The sequence below is a fragment of the Jaculus jaculus genome, chromosome 1, assembly GCF_020740685.1.
Source record: "Jaculus jaculus isolate mJacJac1 chromosome 1, mJacJac1.mat.Y.cur, whole genome shotgun sequence".
In the NCBI taxonomy this organism is placed as follows: Eukaryota; Metazoa; Chordata; class Mammalia; order Rodentia; family Dipodidae; genus Jaculus; species Jaculus jaculus.
The window spans coordinates 110,728,592-110,754,976 of NC_059102.1; the positions used below are offsets into that span (position 1 = coordinate 110,728,592).

Genomic DNA, 26,385 nt, shown 5'->3' on the forward strand with positions numbered 1-26,385 from the left:
GAAGGTTTTTGCTAACATTTGAGGGAAACCTGTGAGAAACTGAAGACATAAATTCTGGGGTGTCGTTCTCCAAGCAGAGGGAAAATCACATGTGAAGAATGGTGGGAGGATACTTGACATGTTTACAGGATACTAAGGAAGTTATGTTGCTGGTATGAGCAAGGAGTATGTAAGATACGAAGTCAGACCCTAGCTGGTCAGATTATGGGAAGGACTTGGTAACACAGAATTGGGTACACATGCTTTTGGAAGGTTCTGAGCTGGTAGTAACCAATGTAACATGAAAGATCACTTACTGGTTACCAGAAGACTCTTTAAGAGGGCAGGGATTGGGCCCAGTAAACCACCAAATGACTAATATGTTCATCAGGATACTGTTTGTTAAACAGACACATGTAAACAGTTTTGTATACAATTCCAGGGGCCTGTTGGGTTAGCTTTTTACCAGCTCTTTAGTCCTAGTAAGTGATTGTAAACTCTTAGGTTTACTATAATATGGAGCTGCCCTGACAGCAACTTTAACACTGAGGTACATTTTTGAAAAATTGTAAGCACATACACATTTATCCAGTTGTAATGTACATCCATATTTAATTTATTTTTATTATTAAATGGACAAACCACTTAATCTATGTGTGGATGGACATTTGGTTTGTTTATAGTTTTGTGTATTACAAGTAAAGCTGCATTGAGTAGTTGGGTACAAGTGTTGTGTGGACAGAGGATTTTAAGTATCTTGGATAAATACTGAGGAGCAGAATAACTACATCATATGGTAATTTTTGTTTAACTTTCTACGAAATTCCGTATTTTTCAGAATGGTTGTACCAGTTTATATTGCTACCTTGTTCCTCCATGTTCTTGTCAGCACTTGGTATCGCCAGTATTTTTCATTTTAGCTAATTCTATACGTGTAGTAGTTTTAATTTGCCTCAGTCTAGCTCAAGCTGACCTGGAATACACTGTGTAGTCTCAGGGTGGCCTTGAACTCATGGCGATCCTCCAACCTCTACCTCCCAGGTGCTGTGATTAAAGGTGTGCGCCACCACACTCAGATGATTTTTCTTTTTGAGACAGTGTCTCTCAGTGTAACCCATGTTGGCCTCAAATTTATAAAGTCCTGCCTCAGCTTCCCTGGTGCTGGGACTAATGGTGTGTATACACCTGGCTGAATTTGAAATTTTTTTCTGCATTACTTATTGATACAATTTTGTCTCATTCTCCTTCAGGTGCTTCTAATGCATATATATTAGCATTAACATTTTCTCACAGCTGACTGATGCTGTTTTGTAACAGTCATTCATTTCTCTGAGTTTCATGTTGGATCGTATATATTGCTTTGCCTCATTTACTAGTCTCAGCAGAAGTAGTGTCAAATCTACCATGTATCTATTTAGTCCATTTTCATCTCTGTATTGTGATTTTCATGAGTAGAATTTTGTTTTAGGTCTTTAAAATATCTTCCCTATCTCTTTAATTTTTTAAACATGTAAAATACAATTATAACCACTGTTAATATTCTTTCTACTAATTTTAATATCTGTGCCATTAACAAGTCTTTTGGTTTTTCGAGGTAGAATCTCAATTCTAGCTCAGGCTGACCTGGAATTCACTATGTAGTCTCAGGGTGGCCTCGAACTTGTGGTGATCCTCCTACCTCTGCCTCCCCAGTGCTGGGATTAAAGGTATGCACCACCACACCCAGCTTCACAGGTCTATTTTTATTCAATGGTTATTATTTCTGTTGGGGGTCATGTTTTCTTGGTTGCTATTGCTTTTTGTCTCAAGATCTTTGATTGGGTCTTCTTTACTTGTTAGGTGTGGATGTTCTCATATTACTATAAATCTTCTTGAGCCTTGTTCTGGAATGTCATTAAATTACTAGCTACTTGGAAATTGTGTGATCATTGGAGATCCTCCTTTAATGATTCACCAGCTCCAGTCTAACTGGAGCAGTGTTCAGTCTCTATCTAATTACTCCTCATTACTGAGTACTTCACTCAGTCTTTGTGAATGAAAAGTTTTTCCACTTTAGCAGGTGAAATAGGCATTGTGTTTAGTGAGTACTGGACACTGTTTCTCTTAACCTTTAGCTCAAATGGCTCTTTTCCCAGCTTTGGATACTCTCCATACAGCAACTGTTCTGTACTAAATACTGATGTAGCAATAGCTGCTCTGTATATGTCCAGGTTTGGTTGTTCATGTTCTCTGCATGGCTGTTCTACAATATTTGGTTCTGAGAACTCTGCCCTCTTTGGACAGAAGCAGAAGTCCTTCTCTGTAATAGGAAAACATTAGTGTTAAGAAAGATTGTGTGATCAACTTGTAAAATTAAGTGAAAGAATTAGAAATCATCACTACAGATTCCACTGAAGAACATATTTTATTGGAACTTGATCAGCTTTGCTTTTTACCCCTCCATAGTAGTGGTGATATGGAAGTTGTTGAGAACACAGGTTTCTGAGGCTCACTTTAGAGATGACTTAATAGATTTTAGACCACATTTGGAAGACTGCTCTGTAGGACGTGTATCCAATTCTGTAAGTAGAACAGATGCACAAAAATAAAATTGTTAGTAGAAGCAAAATGTGACTTTCATGATCTTACTAAGTAATATAGAACAATTAAGATATGCACCTTTTAATTTCTAAAATAAAAAAGAGAGAGAGATTTTAAAAAGGAGAAACAGGGGCTGGAGAGATGGCTTAGCTGTTGAGGCACTTGCCTGTGAAGCCAAAGGACCCAGGTTCAATTCCCCGGGACCCGTGTGGGCCAGATGCATAAGGTGGTGCATGTGTCTGGAGTTTGTTTGCAGTGGCTGGATGCCCTGGCATGCCCATTCTCTCTCTTGTTTTCCCTCTCTCTACATCGTTCTTACACTCAAATAAATAAATTATTTTTTTAAAAGGGCAAGCAGGGGCTGGAGAGATGGCTTAGAGGTTAGGTGCTTGCCTGTGAAGCCTAAGGATCACGGTTCAAGGCTCAATTCCCCAGGTCCCACGTTAGCCAGATGCACAAGGCAGCGCAGGCATCTGGAATTTGTTTGCAGTGGCTGGAGGCCCTGGCGCGCCCATTCTCTCTCTCTCTCTCTCTCTCTCTCTCTCTCTCTCTCTCTCTCTCTCTGCCTCTTTCTCTCTCTGTCTGTTGCTATCAAATAAATAAATAAAAATAAATGAAAAAAATTTTTTAAAAAGGGCAAGCAGTAGAAAAGAGACAAAGAGGACAGCAGAGAGAAGCAAGAAAAGCAAAAGAAGAAAAGGTTAGAAATAGTGAGGACAGGTAGAAAATGGGAGAAAAGAAGAACAAGTACTATAATGAACTCTATTAGGATGTAAGTTATTTTAGGTTGTTATGAATTCAGAAGAATTGAATTTATGTTTTGCTTTAAGATTTTTTTTCTGAGTTGATTAATAAGGACTAGTTGGCATCATTGGCCTTGCTGTAATTGGCATAGGGTAGCTTCTAGAGAATCTTAGGAGTTTGTGATTAAATCTAAGGAACCATCAAAAATAAGCCACACCATCTTGTTGTGTATATCTAAGAAAGATGAAGTGCTGCTACTTAACTATGGTCCAATTCTTTTTCCCATGTACACTCTAGCTATAGGGATAATGTATGGAAACGACACTGCCCCTAAACTTGATGAAATACAATATTGACAAGGCTTTACTTTTTCCAAGCTATTCTCCTTATTTGTTATGGACTATTTCCCCAATATTACTGTTCAAAGACTACTCCAATTTCTCCTGCTTCTGGCACCCTGTCCAGATCTCTGTAGTAATATACATTTCAAATTTCCTTTGAGCATCTTTCTTATCCCTTTTCCATTCTGAGTTTCTCCTTAATAAGGAATCAAAAGCAAAATAGGACTTAAGTAGTTTGCTTTCTCTGCATCATCTGTTAACATTATGCCATCTGCCTCAAAGCAGTAGGCCCGAGCCTTCTTTCTTCTTCTTGCTGTACGTGATTTTCTGAATCTCTTTTATTGTTTTTAACATTTCCACCAGCCTCCGCTCATTCTGGGCTCTTATTTTACTTGTATGACTTTTCTTGTTTCACACCACCACTCTTTTGTATTTGCATGCCTTTCTTTTTCTTTCTTCCCCCATCCGGTCTTTTTTGATAAATGTCTTAAGATTCTGAACTTCCCATAGCCTACCTTACACAACCATATTGATTCCTTAAATACTACTTTTCCTGTCTTGAGATTAATTTACCTTTATAGTGTCAGAAATTTACTCTTTAGAGCTGAAACTGACTCTTTTTTTTTTTTTAACAAATCTGTTCACAGTATAATTGATGACATGACATCATATAGCTTCCCCAAAGAATCACTAATCCTAGTATTCCTTTGTAGCTACTAAAAACTGTAGGATGGCTTGTGCTTGCTTACAGGTCTCATCTAAACATCACTGTTTTAGATTTGGATGTCAGAAAAATTTGTCCCGGCCCTTAGTGATCTCTTCTGTATAGTTTACCATGAAAGCATGTGCTTAAGATGATAGTTTAATTTAGCCTGTTTCAAATCATTATTGGAACTGTACTAGAGTTTATCCTTATGTCTGGCTTGAGAGTTTTACCTGTTGTTACCTGTAACAATAGTTTTCTCATCTACCTTTGCTGGTTTTCATATATGGTACTACATTTCTAAAATTTTTCATTTACTCATACATGTGCGTGTATGTGAACATGCATGTGTACACGTGTGCATGCACATGCACACACACATTTCCTGCTGCTATAAAGGAATGCTGGTTTAGCTTTACATAGGTGGCTGGAAGGCCAGCAAATAGGCACCCTTAGCCACTGAACCATCTCCCCCAGCCTCTCATTGCTAGATTTAAATTGCTGGCATTTTTTTTTTAGGATTTTTATATCTTGTTCATGAGTATATAGGAGTCTGATATTCTATTACAATTGTGGATTTTTTATTTGTTATGAGCTTTGCATTTTATATATATTGCATATATATGATTAGATGTATTTAACTTTAGAATGGTAAATCTTTGGTGAGAACATTAGTAAAAAGTTATTATTTCTGGTATTGTTTTGGCCTTAAAGTCCATCTTCCTAATATCAGTATTGCTATAGCAAGTTTTCTCTGGAAAAATAATTAGGGTTAACAAGGCTTATCCTTTTTATTGTTTTACTTTGGACTGTACTGTCTTTATGTTTGAGGTTTACTTGTTGCTGCTGCTACTGTTGTTTTTTTGTTGAGTCAGAGTCTCACTCTAGTCCAGGCTGACCTAGAACTTACTCTGTAGCCTAGGCTGGTCTTGAACTCACACTAATACTCTGACCTGAGCCTTCTGAGTTCTGGTAAACAAGCACAAGCCGCCATGTCCATCTTGTGTTTATGTTATATATTTATTTCTTTTGCTTTTTTGGAGGGGTCATATATGTGTGGGCAGGTGCTTGTGTGTTTATCAGTGTGAAAGCTAGAAGCCGGTGCTTGGTTTCCTCTGTCACTCTCCACTTTATTTATTGAAACAGGGCCTCTCACTGAACACAGAGATCATTGTCTACGCTGGTCTAATTAGCCAGCAAACTGCAGGGATCCTCCTGCCTCCACCTCTGAGCCCTGGGATTGTGGGCATGTGCCAGCGAGCCTGACACTTCACATGCTTCTGGGGCTCTGAGCTCGAGTCCTCTTGCTTGTGCCGCTAGTGCTGTGCTTACCGTGCCGGCTCCCCAGCGCCTCGATTGCTTTTATATAGTCTGAGCCACCGTCATTTGATGATGATTATTTGTTTCACTTATATTTCATGTGGTTGGTGTTATATTTAGATGCATTATGATTTCTAGTTCTGCCTTTTAGGTTTATTTTTATCACATTTTGACTTTAATAGCTTTGGAATTGTATGCTTCCACTAGAAATGATACCATGCATCCTTCCCTTGATCTTAGCAGCGCATATTATACAGGTACCTTAGGACATGTGAGTTCCATGTATTTCCCACAAAGTAAATGCTATGTAGGTGGTATTTACTGTGTGAAAGTCACAAGAAAGAAAAACTCCTACCTAAATTCAAGTTTTAAGGACATGGCTTCTAAAAATGCTGGGTTTGGTTTTCAGGAGACTGGAAATTATAATTATTTACACTATATCTTCTGTTGAAGACATTGTAATCATATCCACTCACAACCTCTATAACAAATTACTTTTGAATAGAAAAAGGTTTTATACTAAGAGATGGTGGCATTTTTCTTTTAATAGCAACTCCGCTCCAATATCCGAGAAATGGAGAAGCTTTGTTTGAAAGTCCACAAGGATGACCTGGTACTTCTGAAGAGAATGATTGATCCTGTTAAAGAAGAAGCAGCGGCAGCAGTAGCAGAATTCCTCCAACTCCACTTAGAATCTGTTGAAGAGCTGAAGAAACAATTTAATGATGAAGAGACTGTGTTACAGCCTTTGACCAGATCCATGACTGTTGGTGGTAATGTATTGTATTGAATCTTACTCTTGGTCACAGCAATAGTGTTAACCAGAGCTCACCTCTTCAGGCTGAGATGGCAGAGCACCTGCAAGCACAGGGATCACCTGCTGTGACAGTTTGCTGAATGCTTAGTGAGCTGGAAATATGTACCCTAGAAATTTTGCAGGATATAATTGTTATGTGGATTGGAATTTTAGAGTTTCTAGTACATTATAAAGAAATTTTAAAATGGTCTCTAAGGGATAATGTCTTTCTGATTGACCATGTATATCCTCACTCCTCTCCAGTGTGGGGTGCACTATCCAGGGTGCTTTTATTTATTTGTTTGTTTGTTTGTTTGTTTGAGAGAGATGGGCTGGAGAGATGGCTTAGCAGTTAAGCGCTTGCCTGTGAAGCCTAAGGACCCCGGTTCGAGGCTCGGTTCCCCAGGTCCCACGTTAGCCAGATGCACAAGGGGGCGCACGCATCTGGAGTTCGTTTGCAGAGGCTGGAAGCCCTAGCATGCCCATTCTCTCTCTCTCCCTCTATCTGTCTTTCTCTGTGTGTCTGTTGCTCTCAAATAAATAAATAAAAAATTAAAAAAATAATAAAATATATTTGAGAGAGAGAATGGACACACCAGGGCCTTCAGCCACTGCAAACAAACTCCAGATGCATGTGCCATTTTATGTAACTGGCTTATGTGGGTCCTGAGGAATTGAACCTGGTTCCTATGGCTTTGCAGGCAAGCGCCTTAACTGCTAAGCCATTTGTCCAGCCCCGGGATGCTTTTTTAGAGCATTCTTGTTTTACAGGGTAGTGTTACATCTATCTTCGTGCTCAGTTCTGTGAATTTAACTGAGACTATTAAAATAATGTAATTATTTTATAATAATGTAAAATAATGTAAGGGTCATACCATCAGCTTTTGTGAAGCAGTGCTTTATTTAAGAAACAGCCCTGGGAAGTTGTCGATGCCATTGACAATTGAAGGTCACACTATTACAATATCTTTTGTGCTGAAATATTCTTTTTGACTTAATACATACTAGTGCTTCAACAAAGATCCTTTTTTTTTTGGTTTTCATCTTATGCGTAGTGAGTAGAATAACTGATAAAATTTCCCTACTTGAGTTGTTTCCTACAGAGCTTAAAGCCAAATTGTTTACCAAAAATGAAAATCTTAAAGTATGTTGGCTTTAATATATAACTGCTGCTTTGTTTTATATTTATCTCATCATATTGCTTTTTAATCCTTATGAAAAATATGGTTCATAAATAAATTACAATTTCAAATAAAATCTTAGGGTTGCTGCTGTTCCTGCCCAGTTTTTCTTTTTCTATTTACCAGTGCTTTCTTGCACAACTCCCTATCTCCAGGTCCAGGTATTTTTAATTGTACAGTTTCCATACTGAGTCAGTAATTTACAAAAATATGAAAACAAATATTGGAAGAAACCTTTAGACCATCATGCAGAGTTTCTGGGTAAATACTGGGCACAGTGCTTTGCATGTAGCAAGCCATTCAGGAATGTTTTATAAATATCCTTTTGGGGACAATTTTGTCATTTCACCTAAAGATCTCTTAAGTGGTGGCACATGTCTATAATCCCAGTATTTGGGAGGTTGAAGCTGGAGTATCAAGAATTCAAGGTCTTCTTTGGTTACATAGCAATTCAATTCAAGGCCAGCCTGGACTACATGAGACATTATTGCAAAGCAAAAAAAAAAAAAAAAAAATTGCCAGACATGGTGGCACACACCTTTAATTCAGCACTGGGGAGGCAGTGGTAGGAAGATTGCTGTGAGTTTAAGGCCAGCCTGAGATTACATAGTTAATTTCAGGTTAGCCTGGGCTAGAGTGAGACACTACCTTGAAAACAAAAAATCAAAACAACAATGAAAAAAACAACAACAAGATTGCTTTAATCCCTTCACTCTGTATCAGTGCTAACATGTTTTGAGAAAGAGATGTAGTACATAACTGTTAGTTGAGACATTTTTGATCATGTTTCTTCATAGTCTGTTACCATGGTTTTCATTATTCATTTATCTGTAGTTACCACCACCATATTGTTGCTGAGGACCACTGTTCTTGCTGCATAGTGTAACCTGATATCTTCTGTGCCTAGGTAGAGAAATTGGCCTTTAGTTCCATGTGGCTAAGGGGCTGTCTGGCACAGTACTAACAGTGAAGCTGGGTTTCCTGGAAAGAGTATTTGGCATGAGATTCTTACTGCTTAGCTTCAAACTGCCCATAACTGGCATGTCCCTATCAAGTAAAACTTTTTAGTTCTGTCTGTAATTTTTCTCATAATAATAATGAAATGCTTGCTTTAGTTTGCATGATATCATTGCACTGCTTGTATTTATAGTAGTGATGCTATGTGTGATCAACACACCTGAGTTTAGATCTCACTGGAGGAGTGATTGTTAGAAGGCAGCTCACCCATCCCCTTGCTATTAACCTTCTCTGCAAGTAGCATACTGGTATTAGAACTAAGATTGGCAGAATCCAAGGAAGCATATATAGAGAGGAAATGAAAAAGATTAGGACACAGACCGGGGATGAGGGAGAAGAAATAGCAGGTGAAATTCATTTCCTATTGATTCTCAAACCTCTCAATTCATTGGATATCATGTGGGCTAAGCATCTAATTACCTGCCACTGAGAGAAAACCACAAAATTAAATCTCAGGAACTAGTGCTGTTTGATTAAGAGTCATTCTGTTTATAAAACCATATACCTAAGCCATATCTAAATAAGCTTAGAATTTCAAATTATGAATAGTCTCCTGGTCACATTGTGCTTTGATGGTGAGTCCATTTCCACCCTAGAGCATTTAAATTGCTATCTCACAAAGGACCTGAGCATCTACCAGAAACATGGTTAGTGCTAGAGAGGTGGCTCAGTGGATGAAGGCCCTGGCTTGTAGAAATATTGTTGGCAAGTAATTAAGAGGGTGGCACAGGAGAAAAATTAGGAAAAAATGCATGTAAATAACTTCCATACTAAAGTGGAATAGGAATTGGGTTCACACCTTGTTGTAGTCAGTTCCATGTTGCTGGGACCAACATCCAACCAGACACAGTTTATGGAAAGAACATACTTCAGACTTACAGAGTCCAGGAGAAAACCATCAGTGGTGAAAAAAGCTGGCTTCCACTCATAGTTACAAGCTAAGAGACACCACCAACAGCCAGCACCAGAAGAACACAAAACCGCCAGAGCTCAAACTGCTCTCTCCACATCTTTGGGCTGGAATCAAGGTCCACCCTAAAATTTTAGGATCCGCCCCCAGTGACACCTCTTGTAGCACGCTAATGGAGACTTCATTTGGAAGCTTAACCTTAATCAGAAATATCTGAGGCTACAGGGAGCATATGTTCACATTCAAACTACCGTACTCCCTGTATGGTTGCTTCTAGCTATATACACTCTTTTCTGTCATTCTGAATGTTTTTATCCTGTGCTCTCTGGTTCCTTCTTGTTTTTGCCTTAGACACTCATTATAGTAGTAGAAGCCTATACAGAAAAATGTGTTTTATTTGCATAGAATTTAAGTGCCTTAAAATACCTTTTCCTTTACAAATCTGATTCTAAATAAATTGGTTGGAAACAGTAGAGATTCAGGAGCAGTATTGCCACATTTCCATGAGTGAGATCAAAATACAAAAATAGTTTTTCATTCACAGATAGAAATAACAAGTAGAGTAAGGCATCTTATGTTCTCTAGAAAATGAAAGAAGCTTATTAAATTTAGGGAGAAGCTGTGATGATTTTGCTATTTCTTTTTGTTCAGATTCTGAGAGTTCTGAAAGCAAATCTCTGTCAATCTTGCTTGATGTGAGAAATCCCCTTCTGCCTCACTGGTGTGTCTAGTTTCATTTTTTTCCCATATTGCTCCCCACCAAGAGAAATGATGAGCCCACGAATCTGATTTGTATTTAGAAAGGTTATACAGGGTGAATAGGTGCCTTCTTCCAGTTTTTGTCTTTCTTCATTCCCTGTCCAGGATACATGCTTCAGTAACAATGTAGGGACTGAATCTTATTACATTTTTAAACAAATATTCACAAAAGAAAAGAATTCAATCTCAAAGTTCTAGAAACTTCAGACCAGCATATTGAATTCGATGAGCTATTAGATCTTATCTTGGGTATGTTCATGTACTGAACAGTTTGTGAAATGTGTAGATGATTTTATGTTATGTTACTTAGAAGATACATTTTCCAATCGTTTTAATCTTAAAGTCTTCCTCTGCTGTTGGGGCCTGGAAGTCATTTTAGTTTGATGCATAGGCATATGTATATGATCAGTAAATGATTCTCACTCTCTTTTTAGCCATCAGAACTTAAAAAGATATAAGGAATGCTTTTATACTAATTTTGGTTTATAGTGCTACATTTCCTAACATAATGAAGTTTATTGGAAGCTTCATATGTGTTGTGCTATATAACTCGTAGTATATTCTTTGCTGTTCATAAACATACAGAGCAAGTGAGGGCAGAAGACTCATTTACCACTTGTAATAAAATGAGTCAACTATCTGAGGTTTCTTTGAATTTATAGTCAAAAATAAAGGTTTAAGACAAATTATAGAGTATGAAACACACACTTTTGGCCCCGAGCACTTTGTAAAAGTTCATAGTCATATCTGAAATAAATGAAATATAGAAACTGCAGAAATTAAAAGATTGGCTTTCTTAATTGTTAGTCATGCCTTGAGTTGATTCATGATGTTAAGAGTTGTAAACTACAAGGTTTTTCATGGAAGAGAAAGAACTTCTTTGTTTTAAGTCTCTATTTGAACTAAGATAACATACGTAGTTTGGTTTCAAGTGTGACAAAAATGACTTAAACATTTCTAGGGTCTTACTGATGGAAATTTTTATATTTATTTAAAATGTCAAAAACTTTCCATCCCTTATTTTTTAGATGAAGAGTTTGTATATGACCATCTCTCCTAATTTTCTTGTAGAATCTGACATATTTCATGCAAAGCCTCTTTGATAGTTACAAAGCTGTGGTTTATGGGCACAGTTGTAAAGTTCTGCTTTGCATTTGGTCTCATACTGATAAGTAAAGTAGTCATCAGAACACAGCAATATTAAGTACAAGAAAGCTCATAGATTAATTCATTTATCATAGTTAAGGTGAAAAATGAAAGAGTCATGGTGATTAGGTATAGAGTAGCTATTTTAAGCCTTTGAAAAAAATTATTGAATGCTTTAAAATATGGGGTAGTTACTATAATGTTGTAAGGTAAACCTTTTCTGTATTTGATGTTAAAATGTATATTCAAGTAAATCAATATGAAAATACAAAGAACACTGTCAATTCAGATAAATCTATGGGTTAATTTTTGGCCATCTAGTCCCTTCCTAAATAATTCAAACAATATTTTTCCTTGAGGTAAAGTGTTCGTTAATATTGAAGGAAAAGTGATAATGCAGTTTTATAAAATACAATTCTGTTTTAAGCTAGCCTGAAAAAGGAATTGAAAGAAAATAGAGCAAGGGTTGTCTTATATTGAGTGACTTTTAGGAGTAGGTTAGGTCACATGTCACCTTGTCATTTTAAAGCCTGCTATAGCAATTTTCTGTTTTCTGCCAGATAAAGTCCAGTCCTTAACTGGTCAGTATGGTTCTTCCTCATCACCTATAATGTCTATGATAGTACCTGTATAGCTTTAACTTAATGTTGTAGAAATGCCAACTGATGATTTTACCTTGGCTACATCATTTCTCTCTTGAGGACCTTTGTTTATGCTAGTTTCTCTATATTGCATTTATATTATTCTTTTCTTTACCTAGTAATCTCAACATTTCTAGGCAGCCTTCTTATATTAACTATATTCCACATCAGACTAGATGAGATACCACCCCCACCTTGGAACTCTCCTCATATCAATACATATCTTGACAGGTATTAATGCATTCTTCTATCATTTTATGGTTACAGGTTAATATGTCTAATTCATCTTGAATGTAAGTTATTTGAGAGCAGTTCTCTATATTATTCATGTTTTCATCCCTGGTACCAAGCACAGCACAATGCTTGAAACATGTTAAAGTATAAAGCCAGGTGTTTGGGAGCTTAAAGTGTGGGGAGAGTAGAGCTTCTGGCCTCTCATCTCCATTGCTGCTGTCCTGGAGCTGATGATCACCATTTTGCACTGGACATGGTGGAAGCCTCCCAGCTGGCTTTTCACTTTCTAATTTTCTCGCCTTCCTACTCCATCCATAATGTGTTCTTCACACTGTAGCAAAATCTGATTATGGCACCTTCCTACTTCCCAGTAGTCTTCCAACATCTTTTAATCATTCCATATTGATCATATGAGAAAAAGGCCACTGTTGAAGATGGTTTACAGTACCATAAATAACCTCACCTTAGATTTCTAGCCCCAACCTTTACTTTATTCCTCACCAGTCTACACATCAGTTAAACTGAGCATCTTTTCATTTGCAAGGCTATGCATGTATTGCTCTCCCTGACCCAACTCTTCTGTATGTTTCCCTGCCCCCCACCTTACCCCATCTATCTGATTGCTTCTGGTCCTCAGGTTTCAGTCTCAAAACTTTCTTTGACATTGTCCCTCTACAGGTCGAGGTTTAACTCTTGACTTCCATGTTCACATAGTATTCCATACTCACTCATATTGCAGGTCATATTATTTGCTGACTGCACTTGACTATTAACATGTCTGCACAACACATTGTTTGATTACTTCTGTTCATGAAAGCAGACATAGCAGGAGCATTGTAGTTCTCTGGAAGCCAGATATTATGCAAAGTAAACACTAGCTTACTTTACAAATGACAGCAATAAGCCTGTGATGACATACCTTCTCAAGCCAAAGAGCAGCAAGTCACCACACACAGATTCTAATACTCTTCCTTCTTATCAGGCCCAGGCTCCCAACAACCATATGACATCACCTTTTTAGAACTGGTTGTATAGCTTACCATTGTGTACCTGAGAGGCATGCAACAGTTACCTGTTGTATGAATGAAGGACTAGTAAAATAAATATAAAGGCATGAGAGATTTGACAGTAGATTTTTTTTTTTTAGTGTAAGCTACTTTGTAATTACAGTAGTGTATATTAAGTAGTCTTTATGGATTGAAAGCTTTTTAAAAATCAGAAAGGAAGGAGGAGAAGCAGTGGAAGCATGAAGGCAGAAGAATGACACTATGTTCAAAAATTAATATGACAGGGCTGGAGAGATGGCTTAGCAGTTAAGTGCGTTGCCTGTGAAGCCTAAGGACCCTGGTTCAAGGCTCGATTCCCCAGGACCCACGTAAGCCAGATGCACAAGATGGCGCATGTGTCTGGAGTTCATTTGCAGTGGCTGAAGGCCCTGGCGCACCCATTCTCTCTCACTGTCTATCTGCTTCTTTCTCTCTCTGCCTGTCGCTCCCAGATAATTTTTTAAAATTTTTGTTTATTTTTATTTAATATGACAGATATGTTCACTGGGGATGAGATTGTCACCAATAGAGATTGATGTTAGTTGCTAGAAACATCATTACTTACTTTCCAAACTTATATTTTTCTTTTGTAATGCTGGGGACTCCAAACCTAAAGCTATAGGCATGCTAGGCAAGTGCTGTACCACTGTGCTATACCCCAGCCCCACTCTGCCACTTTTAACACCTTTGCATCTGATTCTTATTACAAAACTAGTGAAATAGAAGTTTAAGGATTTAGCCGTGGAAATGTTCGACCTGGTTCTACTAAGTGTGTTCTCGGGAACTTGGACAGGTGGAGTCACTCCCTTTGCTGCTCCCCACCTCTAGCAAGTAACTGCTCTGGCTGCACACGTAGGGTTGGCAGCAATTGTTCAGATGACATTGTAGACAGAAAAATGTGTTGACTAGTTTAAAGAACAAGCTTCCCAGTAGTATGTAATTAAACTTTCATAGAATTTATCAATTTACTTTTAGCCTGAATTTCATGAGTGAGCATTTCACATGCCAGTTCTCTTATGGAACTGATTCATACTCAGTCCATTTTCAAAAGCAAACTCTAAACAAAGGTCTGTGTTCGTTCAGGAGCATTCCATACTACAGAAGCAGAAGCAGAAGCTAGTTGTCAGAGTTTGACTCAGACATATGCGCTGCCTGAAATTCCACGAGATCAAAATGCTGCTGAGTCATGGGAAAACTTAGAAGCGGTACGTTGAAGAGTATTTTCTTCTTGGCAACTGTGAGTGTAAAAGAAAGTAATTGCTTTTTTCTCTTTCTCTCTTTAAGGACTTAATTGAACTGAGCCAACTGGTCACTGATTTCTCTCTCCTAGTACATGTAAGTATATAACTTTTTATTTTATTTTATTTTTTAAAATTTTTTTGTCATTTTTATTTAGTTGAGAGTGACAGAGAGAGAAAGAGGCAGATAGACAGAGAGAATGGGTGCACCAGAGCTTCTAGCCACTGCAAACAAACTCCAGATGCGTGTGCCCCTTGTGCATCTGGCTAACATGGGTCCTGGGGAATCGAGCCTTGAACTGGGGTCCTTAGGCTTCATAGGCAAGCGCTTAACTGCTAAGTCATCTCTCCAGCCCAGTATATAACTTTTTAGCTTAGAGTTGTTATTAGGATGAGAGACTTTGGCCAATCACTAATCACTTTATTAATAAATTTTCATTAATTTTAGCAAAAATTATAATCTTAAGATTGGTACTGAACCATGGATAAAAGTCCAACTGTCCTCAAATTCCAGGTCAATTTAATAAAGTTTAAAAAGGTACTTTGTAAGTACTTGGCATTGGGAGTCTGGCATGGTTGGATTTAAAAACAAAGGCTACTCTATCTTTTGAGATTCTATAGTAGGCATAGGGGAGGCTTGAGTTCCTCAAACTGAGTTTTCAAAGCTGATAAGCTCAATAGAGAAATAAGATATGAAGAGAGGTATCATCAGCTCCAAGAAGAAATAATGAATTCCAGGGAAAGAGGCCTGTTTTGTGAGGAGGAGGCATTGTGGATAACTTTACAAAGGTGACTACCCATGTGTATAAACCTTGAAGAATGAGTTCCCAGAGAGAGACGAGGGGGGGGGGGGGGTAGATGTGACATAGAAAAGTGCATGGCCTATCTAGGAATGCTAAGTGTTACTGTCACTCAGAGCCATATTGTGGAGATACTGACTGCTATATGGGAGAATATGGGATCACTTTGTAAGTATTAAGGAACCAGTATTGTTTTTGAACAAGTCCAAGTCCTGTAATCTAACCTGCTGAAGAAAGACAACTGATAGTCAGGGAGATCACAGCAGGATAAGTTAGGAATCAGTTGTAAGAGTTTAGCTGTAGCCACAGCAGCACCAGCATAAAGGAAAAGAACAACTGGGGTTTTACTAGGGTAAGCTCAGCAGAAATTTGAGTAAGATAGAGTCAAAGGTGGGAACAGTACAACTTTATTCTGCATAATCATACCTCAATGAATGAGCTAACATAGTTTGGTGGAAAAGAATAGATTATTTTTCTAAGGTGTTTTTATATTTCCTTTTTAGGAATTGTGGGAAGATAGAATATATGAGCATGTATTTGTGTGTATTTATGTCCACACAGATACCAGTCCATTTCTGCTTGTGCTTCTTTCTAGGCTTAGTTCTTTGTCCTTAAACCCTTATTGAGAAATTGTGCTGAGGTGTGGCTCTCTAAGATCTGGCTTTAAAGTAGAGGTTCCTAGATCATACCATCTCAAACTTGGAATGGGAAAGGACTTAAGAGGCAACCTAATTAAGCCCCTCTATTCTCACTCCAGCTTTTCAACTGGTCTTCTTACCTCTTTTTGAACAATTAACAGTGCAGGAACAACTTTTCCCTTTGAAAGATTTAGGAGGTAGATAGTTCTTCCTAGTAAACTCTTTTCCTATAATAACTTCTCTTGGATACTTTTGTCTTCTAGAGCCACGATTGTCTTCTTTCAAAATAAAAGGTTTTCACAGCTTTGATACCAGCAGTGCTGTTGCTTACCTTGCTCCACCAAACCATATTTTCATTTTATTCATTTATTTATTTGAGAAAGAGAGAGAATGGACATGCTAGAGCCTTTAGCTGCTGCAAACAATCTTTAGACTTATGCACCACCTTGTGCATCTGGTATATGCAGGTCCTGGGGAATTGAACCTGGGTCCTTTGGCTTTTCAGGCAAGTGCCTTAACTGCTAAGCCATCTCTCCAGCCCCATATTTTTATTTCTTAAGAATGCTTGATTCTTTTGTGTTCCTCCTACACCAAGATGTCCAGTATTGGCCCCTTATTTTGCTTATGTTCAAGTTTATAGATATTTTTAAATGTAATGAGTATCTGGGCATGGTGGTGCACACCTGTAATCCTAGCACTCAGGAGGCAGAGGTAGGAGGATCATATGAGTTTGAGGCCACCCTGAGACTACACAGTGAATTCCAGGTCAGCCTGGGCTAGAGTGAGACCCTACCTTGAAAAAAAGAAAAAAATGTAATGAGTGAAACTGAATATAGTAAATTGTTTGAATCATTTCTATCATTTCTAGTACCTCTCAGTTAAAAGAAGCAAAATTTTGAAAGTCTTTACATTAGCTATCTGTACAAGCTATCAATATATTTGCATATGGCAGGGAATTATAAAAGAATCCCCCAAATGTTTATTGTTTACAGTCAAGATTCATTCAATTATTATAACTAATCAGAATTAATGCCCTTTGTAAAATCTACATGTGTGTGGTTTACACAATACATATTTGCTAAAGTCATCAAATTTACACACTTAAAATATATTTTAATAAGTTATACTTGAATTAAGTTGACTTAAAAAAAAGCAAACTAAACATGTACAGTTCTTTTCAAGATGAGTACATTTCCCTTCCTGTGGGCTAGGCACATGAAAATTAAATTTGGCCAGTTAGCATTTGTATGTTCACTGGCTATGTACACCTCTTAACCCCAGTCTAAGATCCATGCAGGAAGACTCTGGCTGTAGCCATAGCTCTACACAAGTGTCCTATTGAAAACGGTCTCTACAAGGGCATGAGGCAGAATAAGCTTGAAGCAGAACGTTGATTATTATTCCCAAGGTAACTGAGTTCTTGAGACCACATGAGCAAGTACTCACAGAGGCTTCACTGAGGTGCAGAATAATCAGGAAACATAACTGGGGTCACCACATCCTCTTCTTGTCATCACATGGACATGATAGTATCTCGGCAAGTTAACCACACACTCAAGGAACACTTTCTGTGTATACATAGCTCTATGCTAAGTTCGATGAATAGAGACTAAAATCAAAAGAATACATGAGTAATGGAAATGATTGCCCAGCATTGTGAATTGCTTAGTGCCATTAAACTGTACACTTAGAAGAGTTAAAATGTTAAACAACTCACAAAAATATTGCAAATCAAGATATATTCAAAAATGTTAATAATAAAAGACATCCCATTTGCTTTCAACCCTTATTGCTCAAGTGCCCCCCTTCTTGTATCAATACTATTTCTTTTTAAATTTTTTATCTATTTTTGAGAGAAAGAGAGAGAATGGGTACATCAGGACCTCTAGCCATTGCAAACACCAGACACATGTCACCTTGTGTATCTGGGTTATATGGGTACTGGTAAATCAAACCTGGGTACTTAGGCTTCACAGGCAAGTGCCTTAACCACTAAACTATTTCTCCAGCCCATACCAGTGCTATTTCTTTTTTTTAATTTTTAATTTTTATTTATTTATGTGAGAGAGGGGAAAAAGGCTGAGAGAGAAATAGAGAGAATGGGCACGCCAGGGCTTCCAGCCACTGCAAACGAACTCCAGATGCATGCACCACCTTGTGTATCTGAATTACATGGGTCCTGGGGAATTGAACCAAGGTCCTTTCGCTTTGCAGGCAAGTGTCTTAACCGCTAAGCCATTTCTCCAGCCCCCATATCAGGACTATTTCTAATCAAGGAGAACTTAAAGAACTCTGTGTCAGTTGTTGTATAGCATGTTATCTTTTCTGTTGGTTCTCTGTGAACCAACAGCAAGTCTTCAAGTAAGCTTTTTTCTCTAAGGGTTATTTAGTATCTGTACAGTTTATTCATTTATAAATCTCTGAATTAATGTAGTTTGTAAATGTATATGTATATGGTTTCACAAGTATATATTTGTACAGCCTTCAATCTGTACACTTAAAATGTTTCAATAGGGCTGGAGGAGAGTTGGCTTAGTAGTTAAGGTGCTTACCTGTGAAGCCTAAGAACTCATGTTTGAATCTTCAGGTCCCACATAGACACATAGTCATGCAAATGTGCAATGTTGTGCATGCACACAAGAAGGCACATGTGTCTGGAGTTTGTTCGCAGTGACTGAAGGCCTTGGAGTGTCCATTTTCTCTCTCTCTATCTGCCTCTTTCTCTCAAAATAAATAAAATGTTTCAATATATGTTTAATATATATTGCTGAATACAGTCCAATTTTATTTCGGATACTGCAGTAGTTTCTATCAAATTCTTCTATGTGTTGCCCTTGTTAGCTTCAGGATGTTATTTGACCTCAGTGAGCTTTAAAAGACTGCTGGGATGGAGGACTACATGAGATAATGTCTGTCATTTCCATCTTCTTCTAGCCAAGCTGTGCTCCTGCATCTCTTTCTCATGGTCTCTCTTTGGCTCTTTACATAATCGTCTATGTCTGCCACCCATTATTTCAAACGTTCTAATATTGGAATTCCTTCAGTCTCTTTCCCACTTCTGACTTCCCGAAGGTCACCACTCATGCTTTTCTACTCTACTTATTGTATATTCTATGCCGATATAGTCCTGTATGTTTATTTTTGTGCTTCTCTGTGTCTGGGGTTGCATATGACTAAGGCTGGAACTTAGTAGTAAAGAAAAATATGTTGAGTTTTGGACACTCATAGCTTTGAGAATGAATATGTTGAATGAATTACTGTTATCTGATCTGGAGGATGCCAGGCTTTTAAGTGCCCACATTCAAGGAAAAAGTAATTCCTCATTAGTTTTAATTCTCCTGCCCAATTTTCATTGTTCTTGGTTAAGTATTAACTTAATACATGTTCGGCTTCCTAGTATCCATGAAGAAGTACTGAAAGTGTGAGTTGTTCCCTAGGGAAAGACAGGTTTATAAGAGCTAGTGATTGTGCTGATAGAGGACATAATATTTCAAATAATAAGCCAATAATAAATAAATAAATGTAAATTTAAAAAGTAGTAATAAGCCAATCCTAGGATTGGCTCTGTTTTCTTCTTCTATTATTCCAGAGAATTTTTGTGGAAAAAGTTATTTCAGTATTCTTTAGCTTAGATGTTACAATATCCCAAGCTTTGGGAAGGAGCATTGAGCAGTGTTTCCCTAAGGCCTTGCGGTCACCCGTGGGGTGTGGACAGTCCTGGCAGGCTCCTCACTCTGGACTGAGGGAAAGGAGGAATATGGACTGCTTTCCCTGTGCTCTGAGTTTCTCAAGATGTGGAAGCTGGTGATAGAATTTTAAGGCAGTGATTTATCTGTTAGCTTAGACTTTCAGGCAAGAGAAGTGTTGGATATGTCCCAGTGTCAGAAACTCAGGCAAACTGGATATTATTATTAGAGATAGCACTTTTGCACAGGAAAAAAATCTGACGTATAGAAGTTTTACTATGAGAAAAATAAAAATTTTGTGAGTGAATGCTAAGAGTGATCTAAGAGCTGAGAGCCCTAGAATTGTGAAGCATCATCAGGAAACACTGACTCTCATCTTTGATGGAAGGTGAGAGTTGCACTTCCTTGGCAAGATCATGATAAGTGCTTATACTTTTCTCCTTGTACTCTACAGACATCTCATTTCAGCTCTATGAGGTGGAAATGTCATTATCCTATTTGGTAGATGACAGTACTGACACCTTGAGAGCCTGCATACTCGGTTCAAGGGCACATCGTGACAGTGCTGGGATTTGAACATAGACTTCCTGGCCACAGGTTATACCCTTAATCTTACCATGAATAATAGTGATATTTAAAGTGCGAGAATTGGGCTGGAGAGATGGCTTAACAGTTAAGCACTTGCCTGTGAAGCCTAAGGACCCTGGTTCAAGGCTTGATTCCCCAGGACCCACATTAACCAGATGCACAAGGGGGCGCATGCGTCTGGAGTTCGTTTGCAGTGGCTGGAAGCCCTGGCACGCCCATTCTCTTGCTCTCTCCCTATCTGCTTCTTTCTCTGTCACTCTCAAAAATAAATAAATAAATAAATGAACAAAAAATTTTAAAGTGTGAGAATTATGTGTTAGCATCAACAGAGACCTAGCAAGTTCTGAGGCTATGTTCCAGGTCCATTGCATCAGGAAGCCTGGGGTGAGGTCCATTAATTTGTGTTCTCAGAAGTGTCCTTTGTGGTTCTGGTGCACACTCAGTTTGAGAACAGCTATGTAATTATTTCAGATAGAGAGTTTCAGAGGAAAACTGAAAATAGACTCACAGGATTGTTAGGGATATCAGGATGCTGGTAAGAATTCTGGAATGAAGGGCCCCTGCAAAAGACCTGACAGGGCTGGAGAGATGGCTTAACAGTTAAGGTGCTTGCCTGTGAAGCCTAAGAACCCAGGTTTGATTCCCCAGTGTACACATAAGCCAGATGTACATGGTGGTGCATGAATCTGAAGTTTATTTGCAGTGGCTACAGGCCCTGGCATGCTCATTCTTTCTCTGTCTCTCAAATAAATAAATAATTGGCCTGACAGAGAAAAAAGTACATGTTGGGAAAGAAAGAATATCAGTAATGCTAGTAGAACACAAGCAAGGAAGGAAATTGTGTTGTATGAGCCTTATATTCTCAGTGAAATGTTGATTGGAATTAGAAGAGTCATTTTTTATATCTGCTTCCATATAAACGAGCAGGTCAGTTATATAAGAGTAATAAAATACTTCTAAATTCAAGTTAAATTATTTCACACTCATTGTAGGAGGTGACTTTTTTTCTGGAATAAAAGAGGTTCTGATTTTTTCCCATGCAAATTAAAAAGTTTGTCTTTATTGTGGTAGATACATGGGCTTATCCATTGATCAAACCTCTTCATATACCACCGATAAAACAGATGTATAGTATGGTAAGGTGTAACTGAAGTTGACTTTAATGAGAGCCTACTTCTGGGGCAAAGAAAGAGTACTTGTCACTTTAGGTGTCTGAGTTAAAAGTGTGTGGTGGCCTCACTCACACTGGAGAGAGGATATTGTATTCCTCAAACCAGGGAGCCCATGGGGTCATATTACTGCTGTGCTAGAACAGGTGCACCTATTTATGTAGAATGCCTTATTAATATAGTTGATCTGAAATATTTTAACTCATAGTGATTGTAGACTGCATTAAGGTAGTGTGTATAGGTAAAACCCAGGACGGTAAATTTGTTCAGTGCTTCCTATCATTTATCACAAGGGCAAAAAGTTCATGGTAGAGTAAGCCCTTTGGTAGTCTTATTTCTACAATATATCAATGTATATTTTACTCAGAAGGTTAAATTTGCATGTTTTAAACAGAATCTCCAAAGAAGATAAGTTACTGAGGTTATTTTGTTAGTTTGTTTGAATTTGTTTTTCTTCTTTCAAATGACATGTAAATGTTTATCGATTTTTTTCCTCCTGAAAAATTAGATTAATTTGGCAAATAATGTTTTTACATCTGAATGAACTTTAGTATAAGATGCTTTTTTTGCTTTGAAGGTACCACCCTTTCATTACCTAATAATTAAGCCTCTATCTTTTTTTCATGAATGTGAGTTTGTACTTTCGACATGGTTTATCAGATGCTATTAATGAACTGCTATTAAGACTGCAGGGCTGCAGTACCCAGGGCCTGATTACAGGAATTAAAATAGTGTGTGTTGGCTTCCTGCTGCTCCCCAGCAGGACTGCTCACTCATAATTCCTTTGCATCTAGTCTCAGCAGGAGAAGATTGACAGCATTGCAGACCATGTCAACAGTGCTGCTGTGAATGTTGAAGAGGGAACCAAAAACTTGGGGAAGGTAAGATTCTGCTCCTGCTGACAAATCAATGGTACTCTGGCTCCTAGGAATCTCTAGTATTAACCCAATTGATCTGCTCTCTTCAATGTCGAGGGAGCCAGCAATTAAGGAAATAAGGAAGAAATGACACATAGGTAGTACAAGAAATCAATGGTTGTAATATTCTACTCCAAGATTTCAAAGACAATAAACTGGCTTCACTAAGACATTTGGTGTTACAAGGAAGCCTCTACAGAAACCCAGGGAGCAGAAAGATGGATTCAAGAATCTGGTCTGGGCAAAACTATAAGGAAGTGACAGCATGCATGAAGTGGGATCACCTACTGTCCAAGTGATGTGGATTTTCAGCCCTGCTCTCTCAGCTGGAATAATCTCTGTGGAGCATCAAAGCTTTGGTGGGAATTGGCTGCTGAAACTGCTTACATAAGCCAGCCAGATAGTAGACTGGTTGTTTTGCAAGTAAAATCGATTTGTAGCAGTCCAATTTTGATAGCTGACTCCTATGAGTTCTGAGATCTGGAGCAACTGCAGTACCTGTAGAACACTTCCCCCTCAGGAATATTTTCTAAGGTTAATTATGTACCAAGAGTTAAAGTGGCATTGCCAGGAGTAATGAGAGGAAAACGCACAGCACCACAGGCAGATATTCTCAACTCAATTTCTAAATTGAATTTTTTTTTTACAGGCTGCAAAATACAAGCTGGCAGCTCTGCCTGTGGCAGGTGCACTCATCGGAGGAGTGGTAGGGGGTCCTATCGGCCTCCTTGCAGGCTTCAAAGTAGCAGGAATTGCAGCTGCACTTGGTGGTGGGGTGTTGGGCTTCACAGGTGGAAAATTGATACAAAGAAGGAAACAGAAAATGATGGAGAAGCTCACTTCCAGCTGTCCAGATCTTCCCAGCCAAACTGACAAAAAATGCAGTTAAAGACCCAACTTAGGACTGCTGGTGCCAGCATATCTGCCCTGACAAGCACCATGCTGCTGTCGGACACTCAGCGTTGGAAATGACCTATCATGGCCGTAGCTGTGGATGCCCTTGTGACGCTGAGTTGTGATAAGTGGATCTATTTTGTTTGCTGAGTGTCAATGGATGTTAGAGATGGAGGCGCCTGGACTGAGGGTGTATAATGTTTGTCAGGTCAAGTTTAATGACTGCCAAAGAGCAACTTTTCTGCCTAGAAATGTGACAACTGAACCTGTAACTCCAAGTACCTAAGATGTGAGGAAATACATTGGAGGCAAGGCTAAGATTATTTAGATCTCCAAAGAGGAAAAGAATGGGAGTTCATGAGCTTCTCTCAGGTAAATGGCTGACTGACAAGGGGCCCAGGTAAATTACATTATGGAATACACTTGGAGAACCCAATTCCACCTTGATCCATCCATGTTTTTTTGGTGAAGGAAATTAATAGTGTAAGAAAATTGAAAGAGAAGCCCAACTACTCTTGCAGGTATCTTCATTTCTTTTCTGCAGTCAAATGTTCTACCCCTGAGCTGTACCTCTTCTATGGGCTTTTTCTGAAGTCTTTCCTGCCTCACCAAATAGAGTACAGATTCTCAGGTGGTAGGCCTATTAACTGACAAGCTCATAGTCAGCCTGTCTCCTAACACTTAAGGATCTGCCTTTTACCTCCTCTGTTTTCTAATTCTCTTTAGTTGGCGGGGTGAATTCTACCCACATTAACAAGGACTCTTGTCTGCCATCTTCTAATGTTTACCACTGTTAGTCACCTCTTTCTGTAACCTCTAAGTTGGAAAAGAAAAGTCCAAATATCTGCAACATTATTAGAATTTGGGTAAGAATGAGGTGGGTGGGAAATGAATATCTTCGGTGCTATTTCAAGAGGCTAATGTATATGCCTCCAGTGGTCTTGGCCTCTTAGTCTGCTTTTTGGACAATCTTTGAGGAACTAGCTTTCTACCTCACCTATTCCTGCTACCCTTTCCCAGGCTGTGTCTCCTGTTTTCCTTCACAGCTGCTATTTCAACCCAAGAATGGTGTTCATGGTTACCTTTTTTTTTTTTTTTTTTTTCATGGTCTGGATTGATCTAGATGATGGCCACAGCCAGTGCCAAGACTCAGACCTAGTGTAGGATTTGTGGTGCTAATCTAACAACTTGACACGAACAGCAAGTATGGCCACCTCAACTCAAGGTCTGTCTCAAGCAACAAAGAGGTTTGAAATTTAGAGAAGGAAAATTTAAGATGGCAGGAAGCCCCCTACCATTGCCCTAGCTCATTTGAAATAGGAAGGAACCACTCATGTGTGTTACTCTTTATCCTGAGGACAAGAATGGGCACCTGTATACTAAAGTGTGCAGTCTGCCTAGAGCCCTGGTTCACCAGCTCTGAAGGGTTATTATAGCTTATCTCTTCTTGTTGAGGTTACTCCTAATATCTTTTGATTCTACCTTTTCTTTCTGTGTCTAAAAAGATCTTTTTTTTCATATTTTTTGACTTTCACCAATGACTTCCTATGAAACAAAGCACAATTTATTTTTAAAAATTAGAAAGTATTATTATCTGCATGCTAATCTCTTTAGTGTACTAGCAAGAAGGAACTATATAGATGTCAGACTTGGATTGAGCATCAGCTATTGCATGCCATACAGTTGGGATATTTCTTTTTTATTTATTTTATTATTATTATTTTTTTAGAGAGAGAGAGAATTGGTGTGCCAGGGCCTTAGCCACTGAAATTGAACTCCAGATGCTTATACCACCTAGAGGGTATGTACAACCTTGCACTTGCCTCACCTTTGTACATCTGGCCAGCGTGGGATCTGGAGAGTCAAACATGGGTCCTTAGGCTTTGTAGGCAAGTGCCTTAACCGCTAAGCCATCTCTGCAGCCCAGGATAATTATTTTTGGATTTCATTTTTTTGTTATTGTGTTCTCTGACCTTTGCTGCCTCATTAACAGAGGCTCTTCAAATCCAGTAGCTCACCCATTAGTACAATTGTTTTTTTAAGACAGGATTCTTAAACATCAGTCATGGGCTAATTCTGATATAGCCAGACCAGCATACTCAGCTGAAATGATAAATTTAATATACAGTTACATTGAAATTTAGTATCTTTTAGTTCTGTAATTTAGTTCAATTAACTGTAATTGTGTTCAGTTCTTCTTCATCATTACATAATACTCTTTTTTGCCAACCCCAAGTGGGCCACAGTCAGTGTGCTGTACAGCAGCAGCTCAAGGAAATTGTAGGACCAGAAGAGAGGAGGCTTGTATTTGGAGTTCACATCTTGTTGCAAGGATTTCACATTTTTACTGAGCTAGTGTGAGACCCTACTGTCTATGCTTATGAACTCTCCAGAACTGGACTCTAGCACTGTTCATGTTTAGGCAAGTCAAACTCCTTTTAAAAAAAAATTCTAATTGAAAGTCATTTAGAAATTGTATCTCATTTCCCTACAACAGAACTTAATAGCCAACTTTTTATGGAAATTGCTAGATGTGCTTAATCAACTACAAATGATATAACTATAGAATGCTTATAAGTATTCTTTAAGTCAGTATGACACTGTATTAATCTTGAAATGGAATTTAATGCCCTATAGTATCAAATTAAATTTATTTTTCCTATAATTTATGTCTTGTTTTTATTGTAACAAGTTAGAAACAAACCTTTTGATTAAGGTCATGGCAACACTCCTAAGGACTTTTATTTATTTATTTATTTTTTTGTTTGTTTTTCAGGGTAGGGTCTCACTCTAGGCCAGGCTGACCTGGAATTCACTATGGAGTCCCAAGGTGGCCTCAAAATCATGGTGATCGATGATCCTTCTACCTCTGCCTCCCATGCGCTGGGATTAAAGGTGTGCACCACCATGCCCAGCCTAAGGACTTTTGTTTCCTTTATTTTTTAAAAAAAAATATATTTTATATATATATATATATATTTTATTGACAACGTCTGTACTTACAGACAACAAACCATGGCATTTTCCTCCCCTCCCCCACTTTCCCCTTCATAACTCT

The 26,385-nt window shown here is 38.3% G+C and overlaps 1 protein-coding gene across 1 annotated transcript in view; it reads left to right on the forward strand.

Moving 5' to 3' along the window:
* Positions 1–23,634, forward strand: part of Stx17 (syntaxin 17) — a 53,059-nt gene extending 29,425 nt beyond the window's left edge. The window contains exons 4-8 of the mRNA XM_004656960.2: positions 6,218–6,440; positions 14,481–14,602; positions 14,682–14,732; positions 22,311–22,397; positions 23,083–23,634. Of these exons, the coding sequence (XP_004657017.1) occupies positions 6,218–6,440; positions 14,481–14,602; positions 14,682–14,732; positions 22,311–22,397; positions 23,083–23,322 (723 nt within the window). The 3' untranslated portion in view covers positions 23,323–23,634. The remainder of the gene's footprint in view (positions 1–6,217; positions 6,441–14,480; positions 14,603–14,681; positions 14,733–22,310; positions 22,398–23,082) is intronic.
* Positions 23,635–26,385: the final 2,751 nt, after the last annotated feature.